This window comes from Phyllostomus hastatus, unplaced genomic scaffold, assembly GCF_019186645.2.
Source record: "Phyllostomus hastatus isolate PE091 unplaced genomic scaffold, TTU_PhHast_1.1 phas_contig_86, whole genome shotgun sequence".
In the NCBI taxonomy this organism is placed as follows: Eukaryota; Metazoa; Chordata; class Mammalia; order Chiroptera; family Phyllostomidae; genus Phyllostomus; species Phyllostomus hastatus.
The window spans coordinates 88,225,176-88,249,314 of NW_025333977.1; the positions used below are offsets into that span (position 1 = coordinate 88,225,176).

At 37.9% G+C, this 24,139-nt stretch overlaps 2 protein-coding genes across 3 annotated transcripts in view; one reads left to right on the top strand and one right to left on the bottom strand.

The window, feature by feature from the left end:
* RABL3 (RAB, member of RAS oncogene family like 3) overlaps window positions 1-19,762 on the bottom strand; it is a 52,334-nt gene extending 32,572 nt beyond the window's left edge. The window contains exons 1-2 of the mRNA XM_045852085.1: window positions 19,687-19,762; window positions 15,064-15,155 (exon numbers count right to left, since the gene is read on the bottom strand). Coding sequence (XP_045708041.1) covers window positions 15,064-15,155; window positions 19,687-19,732 — 138 coding nt within the window. The 5' untranslated portion in view covers window positions 19,733-19,762. The remainder of the gene's footprint in view (window positions 1-15,063; window positions 15,156-19,686) is intronic.
* Window positions 19,763-19,889: 127 nt separating this feature from the next.
* GTF2E1 (general transcription factor IIE subunit 1) overlaps window positions 19,890-24,139 on the top strand; it is a 47,237-nt gene continuing 42,987 nt past the window's right edge. The window contains exon 1 of one of the 2 annotated variants that reach the window (XM_045852030.1): window positions 19,890-20,021. The gene's annotated coding sequence lies outside the window, so the exon portion shown is untranslated. Of the gene's footprint in view, window positions 20,022-21,618; window positions 21,726-24,139 lie in introns of those variants that run through there. The other variant, XM_045852031.1, reaches the window with a different exon arrangement.

Here is a 24,139-nt window from a genome sequence, read left to right on the forward strand (position 1 = left end):
CAGCAATCTTGAGAATGAAGAATAAAGTTGGAGGGATCAACAATACCTGATATCAAACTATACTACAAGGCCACTGTAATCAAAACAGTCTGGTACTAGCATAAGAACAGACACAAAGACCAATGGAACAGAATAGAAAACCCAGAAATAAATCCATTAATTGTCTTTATGGTCAATTAATATTTGACAAAGGAGGCAAGGGCATAAAATGGAGTAAAGCCAGACTCTTCCATAAATGGCATTGGGAGAACTGGACTGATACATGCAAAAAATTGGAACTAGACCATCATCTTACGTCATACACCAGAATAAACTCAAAATAGATTAAAGATTTAAATATAAGTTGAGATACCATAAAAATCCTAGAGGGAAAACACAGGCAGCAAAATTTCAGATATCCCATATAGTAATATTCTTTCCACTGTATCTTCTAGGGCAAGGGAAATAAAGGAAAAAATAAACAAATGGGATTACATCGAATTAAAACCCTCTGCATGGCCAAAGAAAACATCATAAAAATGAAAATGGAACCGATGATATGGGAGAACATATTTGCCAATGATACATTTGACATGGGTTTAATCTCCAAAATGTATACAGAATTCATAGGATTCAACACCAGAAAGACAAACAATCCAATTAAAAATGGGCAAAGGACCTAAATAAACTCTTCTCCAAAGAGGATGTGCAGATGGCCCATACATTTACGAAAAAATGCTCAATATTACTAGCCATCAGAGGGATACAAATTAAAACCACAATGAGATATCTCCTCACACTAGTCAGAATGGCCATCATTAACAAATCAACAAACAACAAGTGCTGACGAGGATGTGGAGAAAAGGAAACTCTAGTGCACTGTTGGTGGAAATGAAGACTAGTGCAGCCAATTTGTAAAACAGCTTGGAATTTCCTTAAAAAACTAAAAATGGAACTACCTTTTGACCCAGAAATCCCACTGCTGGGAATATACCTGATGACTCCTAAAACACCAGTTTAAAAGAATTTATACACCACCATGTTCTTAGTAGTGCTATTTATATATAATAGCCAAGATTTGGAAACAACCTAAGTGCCCATCAGTAAATGAGTGGATAAAAAAATCTGTGGTTCATCTACACAATGAAATACTATGCAGCAGAAAGGAAGAAGTAATTCTTACTTTTTGTGACAAAACGGATGAACTGGAGACTGTTACGCTAAGTGATGATCTCACCTATAACAGGAATCTAATGAACAAAATAAACTAAAGAGCAAAATAGAACCAGAGGCATAGAATCATGGAACAGACTGACAGGTGTAAGAGGGGAAGAGGAAGGTGGGGATTGATTGAAGAAAGGTGGAATGATTAGTCAAAGAACATACATGAAGGACCCATTGACATGGACAATGGTGAGGGGAATGGTTATGGAAATGGGGGTGAGGCTGGGTGGAAGAGGGGAGAATGGGGAAACAGTAGGACAACTGTAATAGCATACAAATATTTAAAAAGTAAAAAATAAAAAAGAAAGAAAACATATTTTAGTAAGATAAAGCAAAACCATTGAAACAAAATACAAAGCATTATAAGGAGTCAGTTATCTTTTATCAAAAAGCTCAGTCACGTTAGTGGAGCTTTCTTGATCCTGTCTCCCTTTCCTCCAAGACTTAAAACCATCCAGGGAGGTTTAGGCACTCCTATTTGCTCCCCTAAGATCCTGTACATGTCTATCATTTCAAACTACACTGTTTTATTTATCTGCCAATATCTCTTCTATTAGACTCTGAGCATAAGGACAGGGATCATGTATTATTCATCTTTGTAGGCATAGAAAACAGTATAGTACCTAATGCATATTAGATGTTTGGCTATGTTTGTTCAAATCAATGAATAAATTTAGAATATCTCATCCTCCAAGGTTTTATTATATTCAATTGACTATTTTACTGAATACCATTGCTTCTCAGGTACAGTTTTCAGAACTAATAGGAACTTGATAAAAACAGACTCTTGGACCACTCCTGAAGCATCAAGGGTAGGGCTCAAAAATCTGTATTTTTAAAGAAAGCCCCTTAGGCGATTCTATTACATAATTAAGTTTAGCAACCATTGCCATACACCACTTTCATCTCTAAAATTATTTCAAATGTCTAAGGTTACCTCCCTAAATGACTATAATTCCTCTAAGAATAGCCACCATGTAATACAATTCCCAGGTAGCATGCCCTCTTAGCTTTGCAATGACCAGGTCTACTGCCCCGATCCTTTTGACTATATACAGTTCCAAGTCAGATGGACAAAATATCTTCCCTAATCAAAACCTTCATTGCTTTTCTCTAGAATTAGAAGAGAAGTTGTCCTTCCTTTTCAGCTTGTTCAATTAATACTGTTTAACTTAATTCAAATGGAACAAGTCCAGAGAACGTTAAACCAGTAGCTTGTAGCTTGTAGCTATAACATTATACCACTTACATGGCTAAAAGATTTCCAAGGCAAAGCTTAATATTATCACAGGTATTGATCTTGACACAACAAGAGGTTCCTTGGCACTAAAGTAAGAGCCCAACATGATGGGGTGGGGGTAATGCCAAATTATAAGCAATATGTTTTATATTTAAATAGGTTATGAAGGATTTAATATTTAAAGTCATTACAGACTTTAGTTATACAAGGTAGCAACAGTGTCTGCTGATCATCATATGGGAAAAGGAACCATACTCTTCAATGCTGCTGTTGCCTTGGTAATTCTCATATACTTACTCTCAACTTTTTATGAAAGCCAAATCAAGACAAAATATAAAACGTTTTGTCTCATTTGAAGTTTATTCATTGTTTCTAACTTTAAAAAAGCAAAAACAAATTTAGTAAAGACTATCATATACATCAAGAGAGAACACTGGCAACTATTGATGCTAATAAGTTTGGTTTAGCATATATGACTGCAGAATTATTACTAAAGAGAAGCAGATCTGGCCAAGATGTAGGTGCAGGTAGATACACTGGGCCTCCTTGCACAACCTCTAGAAGGACAACAACAAATTTAAAAACAAAAAGATAACCAGCACTGCCAGATAATCAAACTGTATGAAAGTCCAACAACCAAGGGTTTAAAGAAGAAACATTCATCTGCACCGGTAGGAGGGGTGGAGACAGGCAGCTGGGTGGAAAAGACTTTTAGTAAGGTGGTGGCTGGAGGACCAGTGGTCTTACTTTTGTGTGAGGATAAACCAGGATGAACAATGAGGGAGAGAAACAGACTGAATAACTTAGGGTTATGGCATGGGGAAATAAAGCTTCAAAACCTCTGACTGTAAAAATCTGTGTGGGTTGCAGCAGCAGGAGAAATTCCCAGCCTCACAGGAGAGTTCATTGGAGAGAACCACAGGGTCCTAGAACATACACAAACCCACCCACCCAGGAATCAGCACCAGAAAGGCCCAATTTGCTTGTGGATGGTTGGGGAAGTGACTGGTAGCCAGCCTAGAGCAGAGCAAGCAGCATTGTTCCCTCTCAGACCCCTTCCCAACATACACTGCCACAACACAGCCACGTGGGTTGCCCTGCCCTGGTGAATACCTAAGGCCCGCCTCTTACTACATAATAGGCACACAGAGGCAAAAAATATGGCCCAAATAAAAGAACAGATCAAAGCTCCAAAAATAGAAATAAGCGATGAAGAGATAGCCAACCTATCATATGCAGAGTTCAAAGCACTGGTCATCAAGATGCTCACAGAAATGGTTGAGTATGGTCACAAAATACAGGAAAAAGTGAAGGCTATGAAAAGTGAAATAACTGAAAATGTACAGAGAACCAACAGTGATGGGAAGGAAACTGGGAATCAAATCAATGGTTTGGAGCAGAAGAAAGAACTAAACATTCAGCCAGAACAGAGTGAAGAAACAAGAATTCAAAAAAATGAGGAGAGGCTTAGAAACTCCAGGACAACTTTAAATGTTCCAACATCCAAATCATAGGGGTACCAGAAGGAGAAGTACAAGAGCAAGAAATTGAAAACTTATTTGAACAAATAATGAAGGAGAACTTCCCCCATCTGACAAAGGAAATAGACTTCCAGAAAGTCCAGGAAGCTCAGAGAGTTCCAAAGAAGTTGGACTCAAAGAAGCACACACTAAGGCACATCATAATTACATTACCCAAGATTAAAGATAAGTAGAGAATCTTAAAAGCAGCAAGAGAAAAGGGGACAGTTACCTACAAAGGAGTTCCCATTAGACTATCAACTGATTTCTCAAAAAAAAACTTTGCAGGCAAGAAGGTACTGGAAAGAAGTATTCCAAGTCATGAAAGGTAAGGACCTACATCCAAGATTGCTCTATCCAGCAAAGCTATCATTTAGAATGGAAGGGCAGATAAAGTACTTCCCAGATAAGGTCAAGTTAAAGGAGTTCATTATCACCCAGCCCTTATTATATGAAACGTTATTATATGAAAGAGACTTATCTAAAAAAAAGAATAAAAAATACGAATAGTATAATGATAACAAACTCACAACTATTAACAACCAATCCTAAAACAAAAGCAAAAACAAAGTAAGCAAATAACTAGAACAGGAACAGAATCACAGAAATGGAGACCACAAGGAGGGTTATCAGTGGGGAGAGGGAGGGGGGAGAATATGGGGAAAGGTACAGCAAATAAGAAGCATAAATGGTAGGTACAAACTAGACAGGGGGAAGTTAAGAACAGTATGGAAAATGGAGAAGACAAAGAACTCATATGTATGACTCCTGGACATGAACTAAGGTGGGGGAATGTACTTGAGGGTGGGGGTAGAGGGTGGATGGGAATAAAGGAGAGAAAAATAAAAATGGGAAAACTGTAATAGCATAATCAATAAAATACATTTAAAAAAAGAAAAGCAGAAAGGTAGGAGGTCTTAGTAGAGTGTTGAAAGAGAAGGATAGCAAAGAGCAATTAGGAAAGCGTGCCACAGAACAAGAACTGAATTTCTCTCATTCACTGCTGTGTAGGCGTACCTCAAAGATATTGAAGTTTGTTCCAGACCACTGCAATAAAGCAAAAGTCATACTAAAGGGAGTAGTAATATTTTTGCAGGTAAGAGGGTCTTGCCTTTAATTTGTAAAATCATAACATCTGTGAAATAGAATAAAGCACAGCAAAATAAAATAAGGTATGCCTGCACTTCCCATTCCTTACGGTGTCTGATACCCAGTAGGTAATACATGTGCTAAATGAACAAATTAATGGATGACTAGTATAGTGTTTGTTGCTAATTACCTCTCCTTTCCAGTAATCTGGTTTAGCCCTCAGCCAAGGTCATTTCCCTTTTTTAAGAAAACGTTCACTTTTCCGTTCTATTCTATATCTCTTCACTCCTTTGCGAAAGATTGATTTAAACCTTTGTCTCTATTTCCTCTCAGCCTATTCACATCATTTGATTTGTCACTAACATTTTTGCACTTTCAAAGGTCAGCACTGACATCATCGTTACCACACTCATTTTTTTCCTCTCAGTCCTTACATCTCTATAGTATTTCATACTAAAAATCAATCCTCCCTTTGTGAAATTCTCACCTCTCTTCTCTTGTGGTGTTTCATCATCTTAGCTATCCTAACATTTTATCAATCTTTCTCTGACTTCTCTTTCACTTTCAGCTTCCTAAATATACCCTAAAGTTCTTCATCAGCTCCTCTCTTTCTAAATATTCTTTTTTTGAAAACCTCATCATCTCTCATGGTTCAGGATTATCTCTATACAGATGATTCCAACTCAGAATTTTCTCTTGAGCTTCAACACCTCATTCTCAAATGCTTTCTGGATAGCTTCAGGTGGATAACTCAGATACGACCATTCATCATGATCAGAACTGAATTTATTACCATTGCCTCTTCTTTCACCTAAAAAACATATATATCCCCTATTCATCCATTGCCCAGGCCACCCATTCAATCATTAATGCCCTACATAATTTCCCACTCTTCACAAACATTTCACTTTCTCTCTTGAATTGCTATAACACTAATGTTCATTTAAGTGCTATTTATATAAGAATTTTCTGTGGTGATAAAAATATTGAATACAGTAACCACTAGCAACATGGTACTACTGAGCAGTTGAGATGTGGCCAGTTCAACTAAGGAACTAAATTTTTAATTTTAGTTAATTTAAGTTTAAATTTAACACATGAGTCTGATTGTTACTGTATTTACCAGCATTAGAACACTTTTTTTCCTAACTGTCTTTCTGAAACAAGGGGCAGTACAGAATAGTGATCAAGAGGACAGGCTCTTGGACTATGCTGTCTGGGTCTGAATCCCACCTCCATCACTTACTAGCAATGTTCCCCTGGGCAAGTCACTTAACATCTCTGTGCCTCAACTGCTTCATTGGCAAACAGGGACACTAACAGTAACTACCTGGAAGGGTTGCTGTGGGAATAAAAGAAATTAGTATGTAAAATAGGTGCCTAGTCTAATTAAAGTGTTAGCCATCATTCATTATTATTGTTACTTTAAAGATCATTTATCTTAAAAGATCATTTACCTTACTATAGCAACACGAAAAATAAAATATTTAGGAATAAACTTAACTAAGGAGGTAAAAGACCCGTACTCAGAAAACTACATAACATTGATGAAAGAAATTAAGGGAGACACAAACAAATGGAAGCATATACCGCGTTCACGGATTGGAAGAATTAACATCATCAAAATGTCCATACTACCCAAAGCAATTTATAGATTCAACACAATCCCTACCAAACTACCAAAGACATATCACAGATATAGAACAAACATTTCAAAAATTTATATGAAACCAGAAATGACCCTGAAAGGCTCAGCAATTTTGAGAAAAAAGAACAAAGTAGGAGGGACTACAATACCTGATATCAAACTATAAGTCCACTGTAATCAAAACAGTCTGGTACTGGCATAAAAATAGACATATAGACCAATGTATCAGGAATAGAGACTCCAGAAAACAACACATGTCTTCATGGTCAATTAATATTTGACAAAGGGAGCAGAAGCATAAAATGGAGTAAAAATAGCCTCTTCAACAAATGGTGTTGGGAGATCTGGACAGCTACATGCAAAAAAAATGAAACTCAACCACTACCTTAATACCATACACAAAAATAAACTCAAGATAGATAAAAGACTTCAGTATAAGTCGTGACACCATAAAAGTCCTAGAGGAGAGCACAGGCAGGAAAATTTCAGATATCCCATGCAGCAATATCTTCACCAATATGTCCCCTAGGGCAAGGGATATAAGGCAAAGAATAAACAAATGGGACTACATCAAATTAAAAAGCTTCTGCACGGCTGAAGAAAATATCAACAAAATGAAAAGGGAACCAACCATATGAGAAAACATGCTTGCCAATGGTACCTCAGACAAGGGTTTCATCTCCAAAATATGTAAAGAACTCACACGACTCCACACCATGAAGACAAGTAATCCAATTAAAAAAATGGGCAAAGGAACTGAACAGACACTTCTCCAAGGAGGACATACAGAGGGCTCAGAGACACATGAAAGGATGCTCAAGATCACTAGCCATAAGAGAGATGCTAATTAAAGCCACAATGAGGTACCACTTCATGCCAGTTAAAGTGGTCATCATAAACAAATCAACAAACAACAAGTACTGGCAAGGTTGTGGAGAGAAGGGAACCCTAGTGCACCGTTGGTGGGAATGCAGACTGGCGCAGCCACTGTGGAAAACCACATAGAATTTCTTCAAAAAACTAAAAACGGAACTGCCTTTTTAAAAAATTGTTGTTCAAGTACAGTTGTCTCCATTCTCCACCCACCACTCCCCCCTGCCCCACCCTCAATCCTACTCCCTTTGGCTTTGTCCATGTGTCTTTTATGTATGCTTCTTGATGATCCTTCCCCCTTTTCTCCCCATTTTCCCTCTTTCCCCTCCCTTCTGGTTACTGTGCATTTGTGGAACTATCTTTGAATCCAGTGATCCCACTGCTAGAATTATACCCTAAGAATTCTGAATCACCAATTCAAAAGAACCTTATGCACCCCAATGTTCATAGCAGCACAATTTACAATAGCTAAGTGCTAGAAACAGCCTAAGTGCCCAACATAAATGACTGGATCAAAAAACTGTGGTGCATTTACACAATGGAATACGACTCAGCAGAAAGAAAGAAGGAGCTCCTGCCCTTCTGACAGCATGGATGGAACTGGAGAGCATTACGCTAAGTGAAATAAACCAGGTGGTGAAAGACAAATACCATATGATCTCACCTAGAAGAGGAACCTAATCAACAAAACAAACAAATGAGCAAAATAGAACCAGAGACATGGAAATAAAGAACAAATTGACAGTGACCAGGGGGAGGGGGTAAGGGAATAACGGGGAAAAGAAGGGGAAAGATCAAGTGAAGGAACATGTATAAAGGACCCATGGTCATGGACAACAGGGTAGGGATTGAGGGGGGTGGGGCAGAGCAGGGGAGAGCAACAAAGGCATAACTGGGACAACTATAAGTGAACAACAATAAAAAAATGACAAAAAAATAAAAAATAAAAATCTATTAAAAAACCTTAGATTTAAACCCCCATTTTCTGGGTCGGTCTGCATATTACCTTTTGCTTCTTAAAAAAGTGACCTTAGACTAATCAGTTTACTTTCTGAGCTTTATTATTTGCAAAGTAGAGGTAAATAATACCTTCTTTATCTAGCCCAGGGGTGTCAAACTCATTTTCACTGGGGGGCCACATCAGCCTTGCGGTTGCCTTCAAAGGGACAAAATAATTTTACGACTTTGTAAATGTAACTACTCCTTAAATGTTAAGGAGTTGAAATTACATTTGGCCCTTTGAAGGCAACCGCAAGGCTGATGTGGCCCCTGTGAAAATGAGTTTGACACCCCTGATTCTGGACTATAGGTTTGTAGGGAAGATCAGAGAAGCTTAGATGTAAAGTTAAGGTATAGTGCTTTAAATTTAAAATTGAATTTTAGTTCAGTTTTCTGTGCCCCTCTCTCCCTGCCCCTTTGCCCTTGTCCTGACCCTCTTATTCCCACCCAGAACTCAGTCTGCTCACATCATTTACCTCTTGGGTTTCCCCCCTATTTGTTGAATTGGCTAAGTCTCTGGTATAATGTTGAATAGAAGTGGTGACAGTGGGTCTCATTCCCCATCTCAAGAAATTTTCGATGTGCTCTTAAGTCTGGTGTTTGCTCCAGGGTTTTTTGTACATATGCTTTATGAGATACAGAAGTTCCCTTTTGTTCCTATTTTGATGAGAATTTGTATCCTGAATTGGTGTTGTATTTTATCAGTTTTTTATGAAAATCATAATATTTCAGCTTTAATTTGTTATTGTGGTAAATTATGTTGATTGGTTTCTAAATATTAAACCAACTTAGCATTCTTAGGATAAATCCAATTTTGTCTTGTCTTCATACATCACTAGATTCAGTTTGCTAATATTTTTTCAAATAATTGCATCTAAATTCATCACAAATATTAGTCTGTCGTTTTTCTTATTATCTTGTGGAGTTTTGGTATCAGGGTTATGCTAGCCTCATAAAATGAGTTGAGAAGTGTTATTTATGTTTCTAGTCTCTGGAAGAATTTATCTAAGTTTTCTGTTATTTTTTTTTACTTATTTAAAAGAATTCATAGCCCTGGCTGGCGTAGCTCAGTGGATTGAGCGCGGACTGGGAACCAAAGTGTCCCAGGTTCGATTCCCACCCAGGGTACATGCCTGGGTTGCAGGCCATAACCCCCAGCAACTGCACATTGATGTTTCTCTCTCTCTCTGTCTATCTCCCTCCCTTCCCCTCTAAAAATAAGCAAATAAAATCTTTAAAAAAAAAAAAAAGAATTCACAGATGAAACCATCTGGGCTTAAAGTTTTCTTTGTAGAAAGTTTTTAAATAACATTAAAGAAAATAAGAAAATGACTATGTTCTCCTTTTGTCAGTTTTGGTAACATGTTTTTGAAAGAATTTTTCCATTTAAAAAAAGTTGTCAAAATTTTTTTATATCTACTCTTTCAATATATGTAGGCTCTTAGGTGATATTACTTTTTTCATTTTTTAAAAAAAATATTTTATTTATTTATTTTTAGAGAGGGAAGAGAGGGAGATAGAGAGAGAGAGAGAGAGAGAGAGAGAGAAACATCAATGTGCAGTTGCTGGGGGTTATGGCCTGCAACCCAGGCATGTACCCTGGGTGGGAATCGAACCTGGGACACTTTGGTTCCCAGTCCGCGCTCAATCCACTGAGCTACGCCAGCCAGGGCTATGAATTCTTTTAAATAAGTAAAAAAAAATAACAGAAAACTTAGATAAATTCTTCCAGAGACTAGAAACATAAATAACACTTCTCAACTCATTTTATGAGGCTAGCATAACCCTGATACCAAAACTCCACAAGATAATAAGAAAAACGACAGACTAATATTTGTGATGAATTTAGATGCAATTATTTGAAAAAATATTAGCAAACTGAATCTAGTGATGTATGAAGACAAGACAAAATTGGATTTATCCTAAGAATGCTAAGTTGGTTTAATATTTAGAAACCAATCAACATAATTTACCACAATAACAAATTAAAGCTGAAATATTATGATTTTCATAAAAAACTGATAAAATACAACACCAATTCAGGATACAAATTCTCATCAAAATAGGAACAAAAGGGAACTTCTGTATCTCATAAAGCATATGTACAAAAAACCCTGGAGCAAACACCAGACTTAAGAGCACATCGAAAATTTCTTGAGATGGGGAATGAGACCCACTGTCACCACTTCTATTCAACATTATACCAGAGACTTAGCCAATTCAACAAATAGGGGGAAACCCAAGAGGTAAATGATGTGAGCAGACTGAGTTCTGGGTGGGAATAAGAGGGTCAGGACAAGGGCAAAGGGGCAGGGAGAGAGGGGCACAGAAAACTGAACTAAAATTCAATTTTAAATTTAAAGCACTATACCTTAACTTTACATCTAAGCTTCTCTGATCTTCCCTACAAACCTATAGTCCAGAATCAGAGTGTCAAACTCATTTTCACAGGGGCCACATCAGCCTTGCGGTTGCCTTAAAAGGGCCAAATGTAATTTCAACTCCTTAACATTTAAGGAGTAGTTACATTTACAAAGTCGTAAAATTATTTTGTCCCTTTGAAGGCAACCGCAAGGCTGATGTGGCCCCCTCAGTGAAAATGAGTTTGACACCCTGGGCTAGATAAAGAAGGTATTATTTACCTCTACTTTGCAAATAATAAAGCTCAGAAAGTAAACTGATTAGTCTAAGGTCACTTTTTTAAGAAGCAAAAGGTAATATGCAGACCGACCCAGAAAATGGGGGTTTAAATCTAAGGTTTTTTAATAGATTTTTATTTTTATTTTTTGTCATTTTTTTATTGTTGTTCACTTATAGTTGTCCCAGTTATGCCTTTGTTGCTCTCCCCTGCTCTGCCCCACCCCCCTCAATCCCTACCCTGTTGTCCATGACCATGGGTCCTTTATACATGTTCCTTCACTTGATCTTTCCCCTTCTTTTCCCCGTTATTCCCTTTACCCCCTCCCCCTGGTCACTGTCAATTTGTTCTTTATTTCCATGTCTCTGGTTCTATTTTGCTCATTTGTTTGTTTTGTTGATTAGGTTCCTCTTCTAGGTGAGATCATATGGTATTTGTCTTTCACCACCTGGTTTATTTCACTTAGCGTAATGCTCTCCAGTTCCATCCATGCTGTCAGAAGGGCAGGAGCTCCTTCTTTCTTTCTGCTGAGTAGTATTCCATTGTGTAAATGCACCACAGTTTTTTGATCCAGTCATTTATGTTGGGCACTTAGGCTGTTTCTAGCACTTAGCTATTGTAAATTGTGCTGCTATGAACATTGGGGTGCATAAGGTTCTTTTGAATTGGTGATTCAGAATTCTTAGGGTATAATTCTAGCAGTGGGATCACTGGATTCAAAGATAGTTCCACAAATGCACAGTAACCAGAAGGGAGGGGAAAGAGGGAAAATGGGGAGAAAAGGGGGAAGGATCATCAAGAAGCATACATAAAAGACACATGGACAAAGCCAAAGGGAGTAGGATTGAGGGTGGGGCAGGGGGGGAGTGGTGGGTGGAGAATGGAGACAACTGTACTTGAACAACAATTTTTTAAAAAGGCAGTTCCGTTTTTAGTTTTTTGAAGAAATTCTATGTGGTTTTCCACAGTGGCTGCGCCAGTCTGCATTCCCACCAACGGTGCACTAGGGTTCCCTTCTCTCCACAACCTTGCCAGTACTTGTTGTTTGTTGATTTGTTTATGATGACCACTTTAACTGGCATGAAGTGGTACCTCATTGTGGCTTTAATTAGCATCTCTCTTATGGCTAGTGATCTTGAGCATCCTTTCATGTGTCTCTGAGCCCTCTGTATGTCCTCCTTGGAGAAGTGTCTGTTCAGTTCCTTTGCCCATTTTTTAATTGGATTACTTGTCTTCATGGTGTGGAGTCGTGTGAGTTCTTTACATATTTTGGAGATGAAACCCTTGTCTGAGGTACCATTGGCAAGCATGTTTTCTCATATGGTTGGTTCCCTTTTCATTTTGTTGATATTTTCTTCAGCCGTGCAGAAGCTTTTTTAATTTGATGTAGTCCCATTTGTTTATTCTTTGCCTTATATCCCTTGCCCTAGGGGACATATTGGTGAAGATATTGCTGCATGGGATATCTGAAATTTTCCTGCCTGTGCTCTCCTCTAGGACTTTTATGGTGTCACGACTTATACTGAAGTCTTTTATCTATCTTGAGTTTATTTTTGTCTGGTGTAAGTTGGTGGACTAGTTTCAATATGTTATCTCACAGAAGGGGTGCTAGGAGAGTGCAAAGGGAAATTTTGTCTGGAACTTGGCATTGGGTGTCCTGAACTCAACTAAAGTTGTCATTGAACTCAGTATCTAGAATTTGTTTTCTTCCAGATCTAAAAATTTGGGAACGTGGTAGGCTGAAATGGCAGACAAGTTCCCTCTGACTTTACATGCATATAAATCATAAAATGTTAAAAAGTAAATAAAGAGGACAAGCTCAAAAGAAAGGAAAATCCCCAGATGCTAGAAATGAAGAAAGAACTTAAAATCAGAGTGATAAGTGGGAACTGACCTAGATTCAGATATAGCTTCAGGGTCTGGTCCCTGGAGTTTTAGTGCCCATCTGGGAATAAAGATTTGTTTTCCAGTTTCTCAGGTAGGAGTGTATGTGGGTGAGTGACAAAGACCAGACTGTATTTCTCTACATGAAGTCTAGACTTAGATAAGTTACCCAGTCAGTGAGACTTGGAAAAACTATCCAATGGTCAGGAAAACAACAAACTTTCTATCAGGGACCTCAAGTAGGGGTGGTAGAGAGTAGATAAAAAGTCCCCAAGGAATGGAAACCATTGGCCCATGTTGTAATTATACATTAGGAAAATTTACATGATCTAGATAGCATGGAAACTCATATATGAGAAATTACAAGTACCATTGAAATCCCTGTGGCAGCAACCGAAATGAAAAGGCACTGACTGTACTTTCACAACACAGCACACAGGACTTCCACAGGGAAGAGGAAACAAAATCCCACTGAAGATGTGAGCATCTTCAAAAAATTAGAAACTGTACAAAAAGATACATTTTCATGGAGTCAGCATACAAGGTAGGGTATCTACCATCCACCCAGAAAAAAAAAAAAACCAGAACATCCAAGAGCAACCACAAAATAGTATGTTTAAAATGATTAAAATAAACAAGTAAAACCATAATGAAAGATAAGGATATTTTGAAAGATTTTGGCATTTGCAAAAGAACCAAAAATAACATCTAAAACTAGAATTACTAAAATGATAATTGAGTGGAATATTAAAAGCAAATTAGACATAATTGAAGAGACTCTTAGTTAACTGGAAAATAGATAGGAGTACATCATCCAGAATGAATTAAGGAGAAATAAAGAATAGAAAATATTAAAGTTCAATTGAAAAATACAGAAGACAAAATTCTAATAGAAGTTCAAAAGGAGAGGATTGAGGATTGAAGAAAAACAGATAATGGCTAAAATTTTTGAAAAGTGAAGAGAGCTATGAGAAGCACAACTTCTGAATAGAATGGCTAGTAACTAATTCACACCTAGACGTAGGTTAGCAAAACTACATAATATCAAAGATTTCTGATGCAAGATTTCTAATCAGCAGCAAAATAAGTCACAGCCCGTGGAACAATAGCTTCAAAGAACTAAAGGAAAATAACTGTCAATCCAGCTAATTACCATCCCTCCCCTATTTATTTCTTAACTCAATGGAGAGATGTATGCCCGCAGAAGAAACACTTGCAACGGAGCAGTTGGAATTAGCAAACACCAAACAATACCTGGGAAGATACTTAATTCAGTGGAATCTGCACCTGTGTTTCTGAAATGTGAGGTGGAACAGATGACCTAGACATAAGGCTCCAGAAACTTTTGCCTTGTACTATTTCTAGTCAAAAGTTGGACTTCTTGGTGGCAAAGGCTAAGGCAGAATTATTTATAGAGATGTAAAGTGAACTTTACATAAAAAGCATAATAGTTAAAACTGAAGTCTCTGGAATCAGACTAATGGGGATCAAAAACTGACTCTCCTTGTTAAGCACTGAGTGAATTTGGTCAAGTTATTTTACTTCTCCGTGCTTTGTGTTCTGCAGCTATATCTAACAATTTAGAAAAGATTTAATAAGCAGAGACATGTAAAGCATTTTGCATACTATCCAGCACAGAGTAGGTGCTTTATAAAGCCCAGTTATTATCATCACTTAATTCTGACCACAGTACTGTAATTTGATTACATACAGGGACTGGCAGGGACTGCTTGAGTGTTGTTGGTAGGGTAATAATATTGGTGTAATAATTTATAGTTTTAATTTGAACATTTCACCTAAAATGTTATATGGTATGGTGGCGTGTGATATTGTTATGTTACAGAATTACATGTTTATGATTTTGTAATAAAAGATTTTGTAAAAAAGGGGTGTTATTTGTGCTGGACTGTGTAGTTTGAACTAGTTATTCTGAATATGACTACTAAAAACTAAAATATAAAAAACATACTCTGACATCTACTGAGCAGCCCACAGTCCATGATGGATTTCCCAGCACTTGATTTTGGCACAGAAGATGAACAAGTGAAGATTTCCCAACACCTGTAAAAGATACAAGAACTGTAGTCATGTAAGAGACATGCTGAAATCTATTATGGCAAAGGTGTAACTGGGAATATGCAGCATTGGTGGTATGTAAAGTACAGCTGTTTAAAGGGTGTTCACCATACCAACCACTTAATAAACCTTATCAATAAATAGATGGTCAAGGAAAGTACTCTCTAAAATTCACTTAATGAGGGCTTGTTAAAACAGAATGCTGGGTCCTGCTCCCAGTTTGCTATTCAACAGGTCAGTTGTGGAGCTCAAACTTCTGCACTTCTAACAAATTCCCTGGTGATGCTGATGCTGCTGGTCCAGGGGCCTCCTCACTTTGAGAACTACTGTTCTAGGGCAATTTCATATGAACTATTCCTTTCCTTTTGAATGATTTCATCTGTTCAGACTATTTTTTTAAAAGATTTCTTTATTTTTAGAGAGAAGGGACAGGAGGGAGAAAGAGAAACAAACATCACTATGTGAGAGAAACATCGATGTTGCTTCTCCCATGCAACCCAGCTGGGGACTGGGCCACAACCCAGGCATGTACTCTGACTGGGAATCCAACCAATGACCTTTTGCTTTTCTGGACAGCCTTCAACCAACTGAGCCACTCCAGTCAGGGCATATTCAGCTTGTTTTAGAATTGTAGATGAACATATCCTGAAGGTAATCCTCTATCCTGATCACCAATGGAGAGGTCCCTCCATAGCACCCTGTTCGGTGGTCTTCCACATTGTGCTTGAACACTGTCAGTGACAGGGACTTATCTGGACACTCCAATTCTCCCTCAGTAAATTTTAAAGGGTAGCCAACCACTTGGTTCAGCTTTCCCAGCCCATTCTCTCCCAGCCCCTTTTTTGGAAAAAAAGAACAACTCTATTTCCTCTTCTACATCATAGCACTTTACCTTAAGGCAGCACTTTATTTTCCTTTGGCTTTCCTGGGTTCAGAGCAATCTGTATGAAGGGGAAAGAAAATGAGTTCTCCCTGTATATTAATGGAGTCACTCATTTAATTAACAGCAGTTGATGCCACTATGTCAAGCATAGTTGGTGAATCTTTATGCATCATTAGTTGCATCGAATATTTAGATGCCAGAGCGGAGTGGCTCAGTTGGTTGGAGCATCAGGGCACACACCTAGGTTGTGGGTTCAATCTCCCAGTCAGGGTGTATACTGAAGGCAATCAATCAATGGTTCTTCACATCAATGTTTCTCTTTCTCCCCCTCCCTTCTTCTCTCTCCAAAATCAATCAACATATCCTCAGGAGAGGATTAAAAAAAAATTAGACCATTTCTTTGTGTGTTTTCTTTGTATTTTTATGTAGGAACCTATCATTTTTTTATTACATAAAGTTATATTTACAAGCAACTGGAAAGTATTTTTAAAAAGGGGGAAAATCACCTGAAGAGCACTATCGTCAACATGTAGGTTTAATTTGATAAGCAGGGTTTTCTATAAGCAGATTATTTTTGTAAATATATACATGGTATACTTAAAACTATAAATCATAAGCCTTCATTTACAGATCTGGTTCTGTCTGGAATATACTACCCATTCTCTCCCAGCCCTTCCCTCCAGTGGCCTAATGAATTAATCTGTCAACATTCTAGTTATAAAGTCTTTTCTGACTCCACAGAGAGAACTAAGTACATAATCCACCATCCTCTGGGTCTCCAACTGTACCCTGTAAATTTTTTACAGAACACTTAAAACATTATTATACTTTTTTATTTATAGGTTTTAGATTTTATCTACTTTAATTTCTTAGAAGATTGTGATTGGGTTTTATTCATCTTCCTCCCCCTGCCTGCCCCAATCTCCAGTACTCAGAACAGGTTCTTAATTAGTATTTATTTAGTGACTAAGTTTTCCATTAATACAGAATTTCCCTAACATGTGTAATGGCTCCATTGTAGTTGAGAACACTGACATAACAATTTACTTAACCATTCCCTCATTATTAGATATTTAAGGTGTATTAAAGTTTTCACTATGCTAAGAAAAAAAATTATTTAAATTTTTGTTTACAATTAAAATTACTTCCTTGGTGTATCTTCCCAGAAATGAAATTCACATGTAAAAGGAAATAAACATTTAAAGTTCTTAATATATATCAATGACTTTCATCTGGGTACTGTGCCACCAGCCATACACATAAGCCTGCAAGTTTTGTTGTACCTCAACAATGTTATATAGCTGCTTATTATTAATTTTCATGATCTTTCTATATTAGATGTCTCATGTAATTGAATCAAACATTTTCCCAGGCTTCCCTTTTATTCTTTGCATAGACATTTATTTTTGTCACTTAAACTTAGTTTTTGTCTTTGTATTGATTGCACTGCATCTGTGATTTCTGGGGCATGCTGTTGATTTTTGTGTTGGCATATAAGTTTATGTTGGAGGCATATATCTAGGCAGTTTGCAGTTTGCAGTTTGATGCAAGACTTGAGCTTCTAGTTAAGCTTAACTGTATCAGAGTAAGCATTTTTATCCAGTAACACATATAGCTCTCCATGAATTAACTTTGGGTGATAAGCATTAGTTAACACTGAATGAATTCTAAACACTAAGAAAAATTGACATATCAGAAACAATGGCTAACTATTCATTTCTTTAAGAATTTTGGGGAAGTTCTGATTCTATACTTTCACTATTAGGATGAAATTAGATTAAAAAATTCATTGATTTGTTGGGGGGAGGGAGGTGGTAAAAGGCCCAATACAATTAAATACCTGCTCCAAATATAGTTGTTGGTAATGTATTTAGCGTGTCCCTTATATCTGAAAGAACAAAGAGTCAGCGTGTGCCTATTAATGGAACTTTCAGAATTCCTTACTAAATCATCAAATATCTCTATGACACAAAACAAATTTCTAAATCCCTTTGTATATTTGTGAAATCCTCCAAGTTTCATGAGGGAAATAACCCTTTACTCAAAAGTAAACTTTGAAGTTTGAAAAAAAAAATGCTGGTGAAGTGTAAGGAGTATATTCTAACCTGTCCGATAGCAAATCACTGTTAAAAGGGAAATGATAAAGCAGTAACTGACTTTGCACATGGAGCCTAACATCACTGAATGTGTAACAAGATTGGTCACTTTCCTGGTGGGCATTTTGTCTTATGTTTTACAATTGAGTTATAATGAACAATGAAAAAAGCTTACTAATTTCCTGATCACTTTTCCTCATTTAATACAGCTGCTAATGCAACCCTGTAATGTAATGCACTGATTACAGTTATAACCCTAGCACCTAAAACAGTGCCTGCTCTGTACATATATAAGTGTTTTGGGGGAGAAAAATGGACTACTTCCAACAATATCTAACATGAAATAATTGTTTGTTGCAATACAAAGGGGAATTATAAAAGAGATACCTACTTCAAATATCATGAAACTGTGTTAGCTATTTCAGTTGTAAATTCTACTTGGTGATTATCTTCCCAAATTAGACTACCATTACTTTATCTGTAAAACTTCATGATTTTATTAAATTAACATCACGATTTCAGGCTAAAGAATTGGAGGTGACATAAATGCTTTATTTCACAATGTAACTTTCTTAAGAGAATTTTAAAAAATGCTCTCTGTAAAATATTTTATAATGTAAATCTTCAGGAAAGGTGAAAATGTTTTTGACCTCTTCCTTTCCCCAACTATGCCATTCAGTTCAGTAAGGGTAGTTTTCAAGCTCTTTGGGGGATGTTCTGTCCATTTCCAAGCATGCGGCACAATGTCTTTGCTCACAACACATATTCAAAGCTCAACTCCTGAAAAACACATCTATGAAATGCAAGGTTAGCATTTATTTCAAGTTCGTGAGAAGCGTAGGAATGGAGGTCATGGTGAGAGGAAGGATAGTGAGGTGGGAGGGAGAAATGCACTTTCAATTTGAGTTCTCAAATGTCCAAGGTATCAAAATAATTCTAACACTAGGATTAAACTGGGCTCAGCATTAAGTCCTAGCTACTTCATATTATGGCCCTTATCTTAATATCTCTATTTCTTACAACCTAGTACGTAATAGGTTTTCAATTAAGATCAAAGAGAACAAATAAATCAAGCCTAATTCAGAGTAAAAGAGGACAATCATCCAATATTTCATTTCATAATGTAGGTTAGTATTTAAGTACGCGGACTCTGGGTTCAAACCGGTTCTGTCAGTTACAACCCTCCACAACACTTTTTTCTTGAAGGCACGGTCCTAATTTCAGTTTCCTTAGCACCGCGTCCAACAGAACAAGCAACGTCTGCAAATCTTTTTAAACAAAGGAATTGACCACACGCGCCAAGTTATAATCATCCAGGAGAACGACCGGTAAAGCTGCGAAGACTGAGAAGGGCCGGCACTCCGCGCCCCCTTCCACTTCGTCAAACATAGCAAAGTCCTCTGGGAAGTGTAGTCTTTAGGCTTTGGGAAGGATTGCAGCCGCGGGCCGGAGCCTGTTATTTGGCGTAGGGAGGAAGTAGTCATTACCGGATAATTTAAAAGTGTCGGGAGCCCAAGAGTTGGGTTAAGCAGCTCACCTGAGTCTCCCAACACCAGTACCTTCACCCGATCCAGGGACGCCATCTTGCCAATGCCTTCCTGGGGTTAACGCCCGTTCCGGATTGTAGGCCAATCAGAGCTGGGTTTGGAGGACCGGTCCTTCAATTTCATTGGCCAATCAGAGCTTGACTGACGTCGTGGACGGCTTCACTTTGCTGATTGGCTGACTTGGTTAAAAGTAGCGAGTGGTGGTTTCCTAAGCTGGTCGCAAGAATAAGACGTTTTCTTTGTCGCACGAGTGTGGAGGCTCGTTAAAGCCGGTAGTTGAGGCGCTGAAGGGAGCTGTAGTGCGAGTGTTCGAGGATTCGCTTTGGTAAACCTTGTTCCCTGTTCCTTGTTTTGGGTTCTCTGGCCCGGAGTCGCATTCAGGGTTTCTCCTCCTTTTCGCTTTCTCTTTAGCTACCTTTATCCCCTTAGCTACTCTTTTGACTTGGTCTTCCAAAGAATCATTCACCCCGGAGCGGCCCGTGTGTGACCTCGGGTATGACGGGCTTGGTTCCATCGAGTGTGGTCCCTGGACTCATCTGGCAGAATTCGCGGGAACTGGGGGTCTCGCAGTGTGGGGAGGAGTGAACGTTATTGAACCGGGCTTGGGGAGGGCAGCTGGGTTCAGAGGTTTCGCGGTGGTATGCAGCTGTCTTACGTGTGAAGGCGTGGAGAGTACCATGAGTAAAACATGGTAACTGAGAAAACTACAGTTAAATGTATAGGATCCACATTCTTATAGAACTGGAATAGTAGTATACTGAAATAATCTACTGGATTAGTAAACTGGACAGCCGCATCCTCGCCTTCTTTTATTTTGTATCCGGCAGTCAGCATAATCTTTTACAATTGCGATTTTGAGCCTGTTGCTTCCTGCTTAAAACCATTTGGAGTTTAAAAAGGTTTTCCAATAGCTTGTCTTTCTACTCTGGAAGCAGCCGTGAAGGGAAGTAAATTGCGGGGAAGCTGGCAGGGTGGGCATATTGGAAGAACACGTGCTTAGGAGATCTATTGAAAGTTTTATGGAAGTACTTGACCCAGTCGGCTGTGCTGGATTCTGCAAAATCAAGATGAACACGATATCCCTGTTCTCAGAGTTAGATATGGAGAAGTACAAGTCTATTTACTGCAGCGAAGAATGTTGGGAAAGAGCTATGGGAACTTGTTAAAGCAATTAAGGGGAACCTGGAACGGTCTTTCTAAGGAAATATCCTTTGAGATGTGAAGGATAATTAGGAGGGAAGAGTTTGGGCAGAGAGAACGACAAGTGCAGAGGTCTGGAAGTGGGGAAGGCATGTGTGGCTGATGGAATTGAGAGCTTGCCAGTGTGGTTGGAGATAAGACTGACAGGGACAGACAGTGCAGAGAATTCTTTCATTTCAACTTTGTTTCTCCAACTCTGGGCCTGGTACACAGTAGTTCTTCAATGTTTGTGGAATTAGAGTATATAGGATTTAAAAACAGGATCTTTCCAGATCTGCGCTGGGTAGGTGGTAGGTGAGACTGGGAGGAATTTAGGCTTTCAGGCAAAAGAAAAAAAGGGCTTACCCTTAGAGGTCACACACTTAAAAATTTCCAGAGGCTAGCCAGTCAAGCTCTTTCCCTGTTTAAAAGTGACAAATGCTTTTCAGCTTATTTTTTCCATTTGGAAACCTGGTCTTTTCCTCAGAAATTTCCAGTTTTCAAAAGTAGCTCACAGTTGAGATTTATATGGAATCCCACTACTTTTAAATTTTGACACCTAACTCAGAAAAGTTTCAATACATTCTTTTGATCAGACAATGTGGCAGAGGCTGCCAGTTTGGGACCTCTGACCTAAATAATATAAAAAATGCAGAGATTGAACCTATATGGGGAAGTAGAAATGGTAGAGGAGGGAAGACAGTGGTCAGGAAGGGTTATTTTAGAAGGTAGACATTTTGAACAAGGTGTCGTGACTTCTTTCCTGAGCTCCAGTCTCACTTGTTCAGCTAGCTGCTGGATGTCTTCACGGGAATATTCCATGTATTTCCTCAAAGACAAGCAACTATAAGTGAGTGCCTCATTTCTTCCAAGCCTGTTCTTCAGGTGTTATACTATGTTTCATAGTAGTACTTTTCCTAGTAACACTGCTTAAAACAAATAGCTGTATTTTATTGTTTAATTAATGAATATAGCATTTCAGTTTTACAAATGAAGAATTATGGAGATGGATGGTGGTTTACAACATTATGGGTATATGTAATACCACTGAACTATACTTAGAAATGGTTAATTGGTAAATTTTGTTATGTGTATTTTACCTCAATGAAACATTTATTTAAAAAACCCAAATAACTGTCAATATTTAAAATTTTACTACTTTTTTACTCCATTTCTAACATATTAGTTGGTCCTTTTGATTTTGTTTCTGTAATAAGTTTCATTCATCCTGTCCTCTTGCAATTTTTTGCTCTCTTTCTTAGTTCAGGTTTGATTACTATAGTTCCTAATACTTTCACAGGGTGTCCATCTTCACTTATCTCAGTCCATTGCTCATAGTGTCATAAGAGTCACTTTTCTAAATAGGGGGTTGTATTATAAATGCCAGTAGTTAATGGAGCTCATGATGCCAGCTCTGTAAGCAGCATATTTTACATGAGTTATCACATTTAATCTGTACAGCATCACCTTTATGAGAAAGACACTGTTAATCACTTTTTATACATGAGGAAACAGACTGAGAATTTTCAGGGCCACAAGCTCAGAAATGGTGGAACTGGGATTCAAAACCCAAAACTAATTGGACTGTAGAGTCCTCATGTCACTCCCTTGCTCAAATCTTTAAGACCACCTCAGTTGTTTCAGGAAATGGAAACAGGCTAAATAAGGGGTACAGGGTCATGAGGGTGTACATTGGCAGTGTATGTAATAGCCAGTCACCAGGTTTGTCTGGTGCAGTAGTCAGGAACTTTTTCTGTTTACTGGAGTCACCTAAAGAGCTTTTAAAATAAGATGATGCCTAATCTGACCCTCCCAGACCAGCTGAAACAGAATCTCTGGGAATGGGGCCCAAGTGGGTATTTGAAAATGCTCCCTAGATGATTCTACTTTACAGCCAGGGTTGAGAACCATTGATTCCAGATATGGAGTGTATATGGTGGGAGTTCAGGGAGGGGAATACAATAGTAGGAAATAACATTGGAAAAGTAGGTTATTTAGGTTATTTTGTCATTTGTCTGCCATTCTTTGGTCTGTTAGATGTTTCTGAAGCCATATCTTGTGTTTTGCCAATTGTTGAACGTGTTAAAAAAATTGGATCAACCATATTGGAAAGAACAAAAAAATGTGTCTGACCGTATGTTATGCTACTACCTTGGTGTTGAACCCAGGCACTTGCCTGGCACCCTTGAGCCTAGGGGTAATAGGAAGGCTGTAGGATCAGAGGTTTGGATGTAGGTGCTACTTTGTTATCTCTTGTATAGTCATGCCTGAGTTTTTACAATATGAAATATATTCAGGGTCCGGCAGAGGTTAACGCCATTGAGAGTGGTTGGTAGGGTATATGAATGTCTCGCACTAGATGGACAACAATTTGAACATTTCACCTAAAATGTCATGTGGTATGCTTGAATGTGATATTGTTGTATTATAGAATTATATGCTTATGATTTTGTAATAAAAGATTTTTGTGTAACTAAAAAAGGGGTGTTATTTGTGCTGGACCCTGTAATTTTTAATTATAACTAACTTCCCATCCTTTCCCCAATTATGTGTATAGATAGATTGGTTATTTAGGAATATCTTTTAGTATAGTAGTGTGGATATAAAAATATCTCATAAAAAGATATTAAATCTGATAGGGTTGATAACCACAAATTTTAAATTAAAGGGTCAGTAAAAACTGGTGCTAATAACAGAGTATGATTCTTTTTTAAAATATATTTTATTCATTATGCTATTACAGTTGTCCCATTTTCCCCCTTCACTCCCTTCCACCCTGCCCACCCCCTCCCACCCACATTCCCCGCCTTTAGTTCATGTCCATGTGTCATAAGTTCTTTAACTTCTACATTTCCCATACTATTCTTGCCCTCCCCCGTCTATTTTCTACCTACTGTCAATGCTACTTATTCTCTGTGCCTTTTCCCCCATGTCCTCCTCCCACTCCCCTGTTGCTAACCCTCCATGTGATCTCCATTTCTGTGGTTCCGTTCCTATTCTAGTTGTTTGTTTATTTGCTTTTGTTTTAGGTGTGGTTGTTAATAACTGAGTTTGATGTCTTTTTTTACTGTTCATATTTTTATCTTCTTTTTCTTCGATAAGTCCCTTTAACATTTCATATAATGAGGGCTTGGTGATGATGAACTCCTTTAACTTGACCTTATCTGAGAAGCACTTTATCTGCCCTTCCATTCTAAATGAAAGCTTTGCTGGATAGAACAATCTGGGATGTAGGTCCTTGCCTTTCATGACTTGGAAGACTTC